The sequence below is a fragment of the Eptatretus burgeri genome, chromosome 2, assembly GCF_056783735.1.
Source record: "Eptatretus burgeri isolate ZD-2024b chromosome 2, Ebu_testis_v1, whole genome shotgun sequence".
In the NCBI taxonomy this organism is placed as follows: domain Eukaryota; kingdom Metazoa; phylum Chordata; class Myxini; order Myxiniformes; family Myxinidae; genus Eptatretus; species Eptatretus burgeri.
In genome coordinates, this window is record NC_140962.1 from 147,329,561 (window position 1) to 147,342,510 (window position 12,950).

Consider the following 12,950-nt stretch of genomic DNA (forward strand, 5'->3'; position numbering starts at 1 on the left):
ACGGTGGGTCCAGTTTATCGATGGGCACCAATGTGTAATACCATCCATCCATTGGGAACATACTCTGCACAGAGCGTCGGTGCTGCCGAAGCAGTCTCCTGGGCTATTGGGCACAATCCTGGACGGGTCGCCACTCCGACGCAGGATACCAGCAACCTGCTACTCATTTTGCCAACCTCAGAAGAATGACAGGCTGAGTCAAACCCCACCTGGTATTAATTCAACGGCCAAGCAGGATTTGAACTCAGGACCCTAGGATCCCAAGCCTAACACCCTAACCATTAAGCGAACACCAGGCATAATGTGTCATACCGTGGGCACATAATTATTTGAACAGGATGATATGGAACGAGCTCTTGTAATCCGAGAGATGTCCTTGACTTTATCCGTGAAACCTTTTGAAGATCACATAATTTCTCTCGAGCTTCCAAACAGGCACAAATGTGGAATGCCGCTGGCACACGATTGTCCAAGCAGGAATGGGCGTGATGCTCCAATAGGCTGAGAGATGTCCTTGACTTTTTTTTTTCCATGAAACCTTTTGAAGATGACAAAATTTGTCTCAGGTCTCCAGGTGAGCTCGTAATGTGGACTAACATGCCACACTCGTATGCCCCGACTTAAAACCATGTGGCTCTTTTCCAAGGAGACGTTTGAAGAGTCAGTTCTTTAACTTTAATTCCACAAAGACCTCAAACTCTCATGGACCTGAGTAGCAAAAGTTGTGGAGTTGTGATACTCCATTCGTGCGGACGTGTGTCCCAGAGCAGTAACTCCATCCACCGGTTGTTGTTGGAGGTGCAGAGACAAAATGGTGGTCACAGTTAACATGGAGTTGGCAATAGATCTTTAAAGACCATTGTTCACAGATACACCTTAAAACTTTGAATTCGCCGATTCGGTGGGCCATCCTATAGCAGTTACATATAGGATGGCGGCACTTTCGTTATTCGGCCGTAGGCTTGGTCTGATCATTCCGTGTTCACACTGCATAGAAATTGAGGAACCATCATCCAGAATATTGTACCTTATTCAGTTTTAGTCAACACATCTGAGGAGGGATGTAGCTGCCATACGGAGGGTAGCGTGTAGGGCTACGAGATTGATTTCAGGGCTATCTGGACTAAGCTATGAGGAATGGTTGAAAGAGATAAGACTTTATACATTGAAGGATGTGGATAAGATAGGTACAGTGGAGTTTTTCAGGAGAGTGGACAGTTTCAGCACCAGAGGTCATAGCTTGATGGTAAAGAAGATGAGCATTAGGATGGTTTTTTGGCAGGGGTCTTTCATTTGGAGAGTGGTTAGCACATGGAATAGTCTCTCTGGAAAGGTTGTGGCAGTGGAGGGAGTAGATAAGTGTAAATGGGATTTAGATAGGTACCTGTTTGCATTGGAGATAGAGGGGATTTGGCTTGCGTGTATGGTAGGTGTATGGGCGACGATACTGGAGTTGATGCAGCGCAGGCATGGTGGTTTGATTGTCCTCGTCTTGTGGGTTTGACTCGAGGATCTCACCATCATGAGCTCACCTCCGGAGATTGATGACGATATCAGAGTCTGGTTGATTATTTTCTTCCTTGCCGAACTATGCCTCAGCACTTTCTCATGAACGTGGTTGTCCTTGTCTGTTTTTTTTTTTTTACCCAAACATGAGATTTCATTTCATGTGCTCATGCATCGATTGCACTGTTTACAAAGATTGCGCAAATACAAGTTTACGAGGAAGCAAGAAATTGAAACGATCAGGGAAACTTCATCAAAACCTCAATCTCAACTTTTTTGTTATCTCGTTTCCTGTGTGTTCGACACAGAGTTGAAGTTCTTGCATCGTTTGCTTTCTCCTCTGAGATAAAGCAGTGAGCCAGGGGGGGGGGTAGGCAATGGGGAGGAGGTGGGGGTTCACAATACCCACAACAAAGAAAGGAATTCAATGTGTGGAAGGCGAGATATGAACCTTCCCTTACCTGCTCTGTTTCCGAGATTTCCACCTTGACCAAGTCGGGGCACTTGAAAGGTTGTGTGACCCGACCGGAGATGCTCGCAAAAGTCCAAGGCACTCCAAAGATAAATAGATATGTCCTATTTATATATTTTATTAAAAGTCAAAATATTGACGCGTCCTGGATTTCTTCCAGGCGAGGTAGCATTCCTTTCCTGTAGCAATTCTTGACAGATGACTATAGTAGGATCTGTTTCCAACTCTAGTTTATGAGAGTACTCCTCTCATCCATACATCAGGACCATAGTCTGTGCAGAGCGTTGGTGCTGCCGAAGCAGTCTCCTTGGCAATTGGCAAAAATCCTGGATGGGTCACCACTCCGACACAGGATACCAGCAAGCTGGCACTCATTTTGCCAACCTCGGAAGGATGACAGGCAGAGTTAACCCCACCTGCTATTAATTCAACAGCCGAGGGGGATTTGAACTCTGGATCCTCGGATACCAAGCCAACCACCAAAACCATTAAGCCGACACCAGGCATGGACTCCTCTCAGATACTATAGTTACCTCCACCACCGAAGGTGAAGGAGGTGATGTTTTCACCCCCTTTGTGTCTGTTTGTTACCTGCAAAATTGAGGATTTTTCAACTATATTGTTCAGTCGATTTTGTTATTCTGTCTGTCTGTTTGTTTGTCATTCACCTACAGGTCACAATTCTAAACTGATCATCATGAAACTTTACCAAGTTTTGGAGGTAGTCTCAACTGAGAAGCCTGAGGTCAAAGGTCAGAGGTCATCTTGAGGTCAAATTTTTCTAAAATCGTCATTTTTCATCCGATTGACTTGAAAGTTAAAATGGATTTGCATATTGCGTCACTGAATCGGGAAACTAACTATTTTTGAGATCAAAAGGTCAAAGGTTAACTCAATGTCAAACTTCTGAAATCATCAATTTTTAACTGAAAAAATCATCAATTTACGTCCTATTAACCTGAAAAGTAAAAGCAATTGCATCGTCCGTCACTGAATTGGGAAAACAACTTTTTGAGGTCAAAAGGTGAAAGGTCAACTCAAGGTCAAACTTCTAAAATCATCAATTTCAATCTGAAAAATAATCAATTTTCCTCCGATTGACCTCAACTTTGATTGAGATTGTCAATTTAATCTTAATGAAATGGACAATTTGATGTATCCATGGCAACCTCATGGCAATCCTTTACGGATGAAATTTTGTGGACAGGTTCGGTGTATGACACGGACGAACTGATTTGATTTTGCTGAAGATCCGAATCCAGATCTGGATATGAGAAATATTTAATTTTTAAAGTGAATCTTCATCATTGAAAGATGGGGTTAAAAACGATATATAGCACGATATCTCAAAAATATATTGGACCCGATATGTTCTCGTGGATGAAACATTGCATTGCGGAGGTTTGTGCTCTACTGAGTGCCCTTCTAGTTCCAACTGTAACATTTTTGCCTGGGTTCTGAGAATCTCGTTTGGATAACGTACAACTTCTTATCCCACCCTTCCCCATTTATTGTTGTTGTTTATGCCCTCTTTGTTGTGACAGGTAGTGTCCTCCCTCTCAGCTGTTCTCCTGCCCCCCCCCCTCTCCCTTGTTCTTTGCACCACCCTCACCCCCTTACTGTTCACCTCCCTACATCCTGTTGAGTGGATGCTGCTGAGTTGGATTTGGTTTGCGGTTGGGGTGGGGTTGTCGCGGAGGGAGAGTATACCCTTGGATTTGGTGATTAGGTTGGGGTTGGAGGGTGTGGATGTTGCACGGGCATGATGGGCCTATTGATATTTTTTGATGTGGTCGTGGGTGGTGCTGGTGTTGTGGAGGATGAGTGTGCTTATGGATTGGGTGATTAGGTTAGAGTTTGAGGGAGGTTGTGGATGTGACAGGCATGATGCATCTATTGATGGGTTTGTGTTGTGGAAAGGTGAGTGGGCTCATGATGGGCATACTTTCCTCCTGTATCAATATTTCCTTGTCTTTCCACGTATTGTTTTGAACCCATGTGGTTTGCCAAACTGTAAGTGCAGCACCTTTTTCTGATGATAAAGTTACCCTGATAAAGTTACCCCAGCCTTGTCTACATATGGTTTTATGATGCAACATTGGCATATCTCATCGGTATGGTAACATCGGATGACAGCGTTTCATGACATTTCTATGTAGAACCAATTTCCACAATCCCACCACACCTGACACCAAACCATCGTATGCTAATTCCTAACCATCACAGAAATTATTTGCCTTTATGTAGGCCTCATCAAACAATCGCAATCGTACCCAAGCACCATTATATATTTCATTTAATGTATTCGAAATAGATCCCCATCATCAAATGCTCAACGGGATTGCCAAAGGATGACAACTACGGTAGGTTTAATAATGTCTTTGTAATGATTTATTTCATGAAGCAGAATGATCAAACCAAGCTTGCGGCCGAATGATGAAAGTTCCGCCATGTTTAATACATGATGGTGAGACATGCGTCGGTATCGCCGATGGAAGCGAGTGATGACTTCACCTGAACATTCGTTGTCTGGTGTTTCTGCTGCAGGGTGATAAACGCTGGTAAGAGCACGCTGAATGAGGATCAGGCTGTATGCGAGGTGGTGTTTGTGAAGCGGAGCGCTGAGCCGGTTACGAACCGCGCATCCAACAGTTGGAGTCGGGCAACAGCAAATATCAGCAATGGTGACTCGGAAACCGATGTTCAGATGGATCGAATGGTAAGATGATTGACAGACAGTTCCTGGGGAGTGTGAAGGTCATGAGGATATACTGAGCAAAAAACCTGAACGAAGGACGAGCCCGTTTGGCCATCGTGCCTGTGGCACCTCCATGCCCCATTAACCCGAAATATCCAATTACTTACCTTCTATGTACAAGCTCAATTCTTACCATCACCTTAATCTAATGGCCTACCCTTTTGAGATATACGTTGGGATCTTTAATATCCGCAACCTACATTCAAATGGGATAGCCGGCTTAGATCCCCTTCCAAGATCGAGTGCGAGCTTGCATACCAGGATGGCAGTTTTAATCATATTTTCCTCTATAAGAAAACAAACACAGAACCAGAGAGGTGAGAGGCGAGCACACTACTCAATGCACAACTCTGTTGTCCCTCAGTCTGGAGCACCAGGCCTCGCTTCAACGTCTCTCATCCGAGTGCTAGCCGGGTTTCAACTCTGCCTAGTTTTTGAGATCTGATGGGATCGGCCACATTAAACCTGATCAGGTGTACGCTTCTCAGGACTCGTGCAGCTACAGATCGCACAAGTCCATTTCGAAACCACAACTAAAAAACTAAAAATCCAAGGTTGTGTGAGTTTTTAAAGTTTGAAGGCTTAAGACTGCTGCTGCTGACACCAACACCAACAGTAATGGTATTTATTGATGTCTGTGATTCTGATGAAAAATTAAATAGCAGGAGACATGTCATCTGTTGGCAGGAGGACGACGGGGTGACCTTTATCTACTGGGCCTTGTTTGATGGGCACGCGGGTGCTGGGGCCTCTTTAATGGCAGCGAACCTGCTGCACCACCACGTTGCAAAGCAACTTCAAGGCATTGTGGAACTACTCCGGAGCGACGCCGGAAACGTGCCAGTTTGTCTCGATGATGATGGCTCGAGGACGAGAAGGCCCAGCGGACAAGCGAGTATGGTTGTCCGAGGTGTGGGTTCACCTCCATCTACGAGCCCGGGAACTCCTTCCAAAACCTCCATGGAGAAGGAAGTCGGCCAAGACGCCTTGGTGATCGGCGCAATTGAGAATGCATTCCGAGAAATGGTACGCCATGCCTTTCGAGAAATGATGTCTTTAGATTTTACCTTGAATACCTTTATGATATCCTTCTGCAGTATCATTGTCGTTAAAATACGTTGTAGGAACATAATACCTCGTATAATATGAAATGAAAATGACATTGTAAAAATTTCTGACGTTAAGTGATTTTTGTGACATCCAATTAATTCTGTTTACATGCGCAAGCTGTTAGGGTTAGGTTAGGGTTGGGTTAGGGTTGTTTTGGGTTAGGGTTAGGGATGCCACATATAACATGCTGCGCAAGGTCACGTGATCATTGGTCATTGGTTACATGTGTGCCGAAAGGTTAAATCTTATGATGAAGCATTGAAAACATCTAATGACCCTGAAAACATTGGACCATTTTCCGTGACGTTCATCTGAAAGCTTAAAGGACGTGCACAAACTCTTCCATTTGTTGTTGATTTGGTGGGTGTTTTCTTTGTTGGCGGGGGGGGGGGCGGGATTGTTTGAGATGATTTGACTCAAAAACGACAAACTACAAGTTGACTCTTGACTTGCCATTTTGCCAAATATCACAACTGCTGCTCTTTGGGCAAATCGCACCGTGAGGAACCCAAGTGTAGCAATTCTACAGATGGTAAATCCGAGTTTCCTTCTGTAGCCCGACGCATGTTGGTTTGGATCGGTGTTTGAATATAAATAATCCTGTCATTTTGACACTCTCCAGTGGTTATAGTGGTCAATATACATATTACGTACACACTGGGAGGACGGGGGAAGGCGGGGAGGGGGTGTGGATAAAGAAAAAAACAATTGATGTGCTTTTTCATCTAGCTCTATAATGTGGACTGCAGGTGGCATTAAGAGCCATCGCAACTGCTCAGCAATGACCATTTGACCAAATGTTGAGGGCTGTTACTGAAGTTTCCCATTATAATAATTATCTAGCTTTTATTAATTAGTGTCATCAACTCCTTTCTTATGCTGCAATTGTTGCTTCCCTTTTTTCTTTGTAGCCCAGGTACTCCGTCCGACTCAGGTTTACGCTTGGATTTGAATCATTCGGCCATAGCCTTCAAATCAGCCCTCTTGGACTTATCTTATTTTTGTTTCCCTACCACGTGAACATTGCGAATGACTGTGCCGTTGCCGGGGTTAATAATCCAATAATAATAATAATAATAATAATAATAATAATAGCATCCCTTTCGTGCAGTAAAGGTGCGTGGGGCTGCCGAGGAAGTTTCATTGACGAGGAGCACAGTCCTTGACAGTTCATCACTCCCCCAAAGGTTGCCCCGAATGGTTATTACCCCAGTACACTATTTTTGCCGAATTCATGACTTCAGAAGGACGACAGGCTCAGTCAGCCCCACCTGGTGTTAATTCAACGGTGACAGGGGCTCAAACTCAGGACCCTAAGGTCCCAAGCCAACCACCTTGACCGGTAAGCCAACACCAGGCTAATAATCCAATATGTCCTTTAAAGAAACGTTGTTGTCCCTTAGGTATTGGCATTTTGAGTGAGTGAAACCCGGAGTGCGGCGCAGCAAAAATGGATCCGAATACATTGTGCCAACCTTTTATTTTACTGTATGTGTCCTGCAACGCGGCCAAAGCATGGTCACCCTACATTACCGGCTGAAGCTGTGCCAGAAATGTAATTAGCTGGAAATGCATTTAAAAATGGCAATTTTGCACTTGTGGAGTTCACCGAATCTGGTACCCCAGTGATATAACCACATCTTCCTCCAGAGATACCCACACGGGGTGACTGCACGTTTTAGATTGTCACATCTGCACGTTTTTGGCTTGCCTTCCTCTTCGGCAACAGGGTTAGCGTTGCGGAAGGAACTATTTTGAGGCTTTGTCCTTCAGTGACCATTTTGAGGTTTTGTCCTAACCTCTCTGTGATAGATACATGTCATCTGAGAGAGAAGCTCCCTGAGATGGATACTTGTATGTCGATGGCACAACACGGTGCACAAGAAACTGCCTGGAATACGTCATCGGAATTTAATTCTTCATTGGAAATTTTGGGCTGGATTTTCGGCCACAGAGCCCTCCGGTGTGGTGGTTCTGGATACTGGATGTATAACTGCTCGTGAAGGCGAGTGTCGCTCATTTGCTCCAAACGAAGGGTTAAAGCGCAAAATGTCAACTTATTCTTCCTTTCAATGGTGGTTGTCACACTTCCATCAACGTCCTGATGATTTCGTCCAAGGAGATTAAGGGCGGCATCTTCCCCCACCTTGCCCTATTTTTTTACATGCATTACAAGGATACCAGTAGACAATGGACAAATTGTAGATTGGTTTTCAACCTGAGACCGCACCCTCACAATGTGGGAACATCAAACAGGCCAACCATTCAACACATTATTTTTTATCAGTCATTTGGTCAGTAGTATGTGGTCACCCTTCATGCGTGGCCAAGATATCATCGAGACTCTTTGTACGATGCTATTTGTTTTTCCAACCACTTTTGCTTTGGAGGACGGTTAACCACATAAGGCAGACAGTGGGATGCCAAAATGTGTTTGCATAATGAGCTGTTATTTGGATGTTTTGTGGTTTTGATATATAAGCCTGGATCTGTGCAAAGGTAAAACAAACTTTATTAAAACTTTATTGACAGTTCTGCTGGATGTGGATCTGCTGGCATGACCTTGAAGACCTTCCTGTGTCTGTTTGTGGTGAGGATGTTGAGGTCATGGATAGATTCACTTACCTTGGCAGTGATATTCATGTCTCTGCCGGCTGCGAGTCAGAGGTCAATAGACATCTGGGTCGGGCCTGGGGAGTCATGGATTCACTGGATCATGGGGTGTGGCCCACCTGTGTGGGAGGACGAAAGTCCGAGTCTTCAGGTCCTTGGCGCTTCCAGTCTTGCTCTATGGATGCGAGACTTTGACTCTGACCAAGGATCTGAGACGAAGACTTAATTCCTTTGGTACCAGGTCTCTTCGGAGAATCCTTGGCTATCGCTGGTTGGATGTTGTGTCCAACGAGCGGTTGCTGAGAGAGACTCGGATGAGATTTGTTACCTGCATAGTCCGTGAGCGTCAGTTGCAGCTGTATGGACATGTGGCTCGTTTTCCTGACGCTGATCCTGCTCACCAGATTCTCTCAGCAAGGGAGTCTCGTGAGTGGAGGAGGCCAATGGGCCGATCACATGCCTCGTGTTTGCAGCAGGTTGACCATCATCTTAAGGAGATGGGGATGGGCCTGGCATCTGCCTGGGGGGTGGCCAGACGGAGGCCCCCTGGAGTACCGGCGGAAAGTGGACGCAGCGACGTGCTGTTCTGGCACATGCTCCCATACCTGACCTGACCTGTTTGTACATTGTGTCTCTTAATCACTTTTTGGAAGTTACAATAGTTTGACCATTCTGCAAAGATTAGGAAGCACAGTGAAGCTCCTTTGTTGGGTGTATCATTCACTGAGTGTTGTTTACATGCCAGATTTTCTTGCACACACCTGTCCACCGTCCTACTTGATTGTACCCCTTCAGCTACGATAAATGTATTACGATTGGATTGTTTGCATTCTGCAAGCGGGTAAATCAATCAATTGAATGAAGAATGAGTAATCAGGATGAGATCTTTATTTATGTGAAGTCCAAGCTCCTCCCCTCTCCCATCTGAAGGAGTGACGCGCCACTGGCACGGTCCAAGCTCTGCCCCTCTCCTGGTCGAGGGAGCGAGGCTACACCGGCCGACTTTAATCACGAATATTTTCACTTATGGACATTTACGGACAGTTTTGTGATTTTTTTTTTTGTTTTTCTTTTCTGGAATCGTGGCTTCGAGTTACCTCGGTATTCAAAATTTTAGCCCAAAAAAAATATTAACCTTTTACATCAGTGAGTCAGTGAGTGAGTGGTTGGAAAGAGTTTGATAATGAGCATATCTCTATTGGTTTGTGGAGTCTCTCTGAGAACAGCACTTCTAAGGTTCTAAAGGAGAGTGCAGATGTAGCACACTTACCTTTGAGATGTCTAATCGGGGTATGATTCTCGAGCCGGCTTTAAACCGATCGTATCGGTGCTTTGCAGGAAGGGCATCGATTGCATCACAAAGTCGTTCCTCGGATGGACCTTAAAACGGGTGTCCCAATTATGAGCATACGTTGTGGATATTAAAGATCCCACGGTGTTATTCACAGAGTTGGAAAGTTATCGCCGGCACCATGATCAAATGGCCTCCAGACCCATTGACGTTACAACTTGTTTAGCGCAAGGAATTGTGGGGCACAGCCAGGGTCAGATTATTTCAATGCGGTGTATGCTACATTCGTTTTGAAGGAGGGAGATGTCGATGGTGCTATCTTACCAAGTTCGGTGATTTCTGACAACGAGGCAGATGATCTGCAGAGATGGTTGTGGATGAAAACTACAGAAAAATATTCTCGACTTGACAGCTTCACTTCCGGAGCTCAAAGATGTTGTTGTTGCTGCTGCTGCTGCTGCTGCTGCTGCTGTTGTTAGGAGTCAATTCTGTCAATTTCCAAGTTCTTGGGAAAACAATAACAGTTGTTGGAAGTTACCATAGGTGAAATGACAGCAGGTGCGGTACATCCTCAAAGGAGAATATATCCTCAGGAATAAATAAATGAGTTCCCTTACTAGTCCATTAGGCCCATCTAGTGGTTGTACGTCCATGCTCCGTACCTTGAGTGTTAAACAGGGAAGCAGCGCGCACCATTTTTAAAGTCTTTGGTATGACTTGGCCGGGGATCAAACCACCAACCGGGGATCCCGCAATCAGATCATTACACCACTAATATAATTTAAGTCGAGATTACAGTTTCATGAATGGCTTGGGCCAACAACCTTCTGTGGCTGACCTCATGAGGAGGTGGGAGTCATCGCGGCCTTGAAACGAGTCGTCGTATGCTTGCTCAGTTGGATATTGTAACCGGAACCTTCTGTATCTGGAACGCAATTACCGTCGTACATTTTACTGTGTCAGTCACAACATGTTGCACTCTGAAGTGACAGGAGACCTTTACATAGTGAGGATCTACAAAAAAAAAAAAAAAACACCAAATGTAATATTGTCGACCTGGAAATTCATCATGCTGAGCAGCCACCTGTCGCAGGTTTTTCTTTTTTCAGGCTGAGTCTCTGCCCGTTACTCCATCAGGACCAGCAGATCGAGAGGGATAAGACGAAGTTCCACGTACCAGGAGGGTGCACATCTCTTTTCGCCATGTACGCACTGGGCAAGCTCTACATCGCCAACGCAGGTGACAGCAGGTGAGCAGATCCACGTCAACATCCTCGGGCATATCATGCATCATCCTATCTCAATAACGACAAATGGCTTACATTTGGCAAGATCGATGTTCGTTTTCTGTCAGTGTTTAGTGTCGAGATGTGGTGGAGATAACTTGGTGCATAGTTGGATCATATCAATCATCGTTGATGAGACGGTTGGATGGAATGCCAAAGCTAAAGAGCTGATAAAGAGTATCCACTTTCCTGTTTGTTAATGAGATTTCAGTTGTGTCTGTCTGTCTGTCTGTCTGTCTCTGTCTTCTTTGTTCAAACAATAACTCGAAACCGCTTAGCCATACAACGCAGGAATTTGTGGTGTAGCAAAGAGGGTGGTGACAACTCCCCTAATCTTCACAAAGGCCACCGATGGTATCTTGAATGCCCACCATCATTGCTAGCAGATGAGACTCCGGCTTAATCCGAGGGGCATTGCCCTTTGTGATGCGTCGCCCTGCCTGTGAAACACCAATCCGGGAACTTTATATTTGGGCCAACAATCAAACCCAGACTAACTGGATAGACGTCTCACTGGTCAGTGAATGAATGATGCCTTCATTTTGAAATCTCTTAATTGGTCCTCAAAACGTTTTCCTTTTCTATCTGGTCCCCGCGCCTTGTGCGGACAATGAAACCGAGAATGATCTCCTGCTGCGGTTGAGGCAGGCAGCACTTCTGCAGTTTTTCTTTCACACCAATTTGATGCTTCACGGTGAGGTTAAGATACATTTTTCTCACCGGAGAAGGTTCATAACACATTCCATCAGCTCAGTGTGGTCTCACAGACATTGATCTAAGCCAATGAGGGGTCTGTCTCCCATCGCCTCTCTTTCAGAGGTCCGAGTTTCGAGCTGTGTTCTCAGAACATTTAAAGGGTCTTCACCATCATTGCTGATCAGGTTTTCTTTGCAGCCAGTCTATCCATGGTTCTCTTCATTGGACCCTCGGGGCCATAGCTCCTTGATAGTGACCACTCATTACATTAATGGTTGCCCATAGGACTGGATGTGCTTGTTCTCCTCCTTGGCTCCTTTAACTGATCATCCTTTTCTCAGAATGGCGTGTGGAGGGGGAAAAGGGCAAGCACGTATCGAAACCTCTTTCACACCTTCACAGCCCCGGTGGCATGATGGTTCGAGTTGTGTGCTCTGAGTCTGGGAGGTCGGAAGTTTGAACCAGGGTCGAGTCGTACCAAAGACGTTACAAATAGTATGTGCTGCTTCCTTGCTTGACCCTCAGCATTGTGTTCATTTGAACCAAAATAGTTCCTCATTTTTTTGGGAATGTTGGAATTCCTATTCATGTTATTAATTTAACATTCAATTTGCCGTTGCGTTCATGTGAGTGGAATGGCCAAACCGGCCTGGCCTCAGTTTATGGCACATTCGTGTTACCTTACAAAGTCCTTGTTCGAAATACAGCAGTGGCAATGCAATTCATGCTGATGCAATTGCCGAGTAGAGGGGGAGGGGAGGGGGGGACAGTGGAAATCACATCCTGGATATTGAAAGTTGAGTTGTAAATCTTTTTTCCTCTGAATATCGAAAGCACAGTTTCCTGCAGCGGTGTCGGAAATGGGACTTCCATCCATCGCCAACCAGGAGATGGTCTTCCAGGCTCAGCTTTTCGGTTTGTGCAGTCCGCCGATGGGTCGGGTGGGAATCTTTGACTCCTGCCGGAAGTAAAGTTCAAGTTACTCTCTCGCGATCCATTCTGCCATCAATACCACGGCAACAATGGCGCATTATTGAGCGCGGGCCTCCATGCTCTGTATTGAAACGGCTCCGCGATGTGCTCCGCCTCACGCCCATCCGTGTCTCTTCACCTCGTGCTTTACTCCAATTCTGCAATTCATAAATAATTATTTGCTGTTTGGCGGTAATTAATTTTTGCTGTGGCATTCCGAGAGCCCCACGCACCGTACCGCACTGA

General features: G+C 45.3%; 1 protein-coding gene across 1 annotated transcript in view; it reads left to right on the forward strand.

Annotated features, from left to right (window-relative positions):
* LOC147033477 (protein phosphatase 1H-like) overlaps window positions 1–12,950 on the forward strand; it is a 50,382-nt gene that overhangs the window by 14,282 nt on the left and 23,150 nt on the right. The window contains exons 2-4 of the mRNA XM_085871662.1: window positions 4,526–4,697; window positions 5,424–5,762; window positions 10,888–11,000. Of these exons, the coding sequence (XP_085727788.1) occupies window positions 4,526–4,697; window positions 5,424–5,762; window positions 10,888–11,000 (624 nt within the window). The remainder of the gene's footprint in view (window positions 1–4,525; window positions 4,698–5,423; window positions 5,763–10,887; window positions 11,001–12,950) is intronic.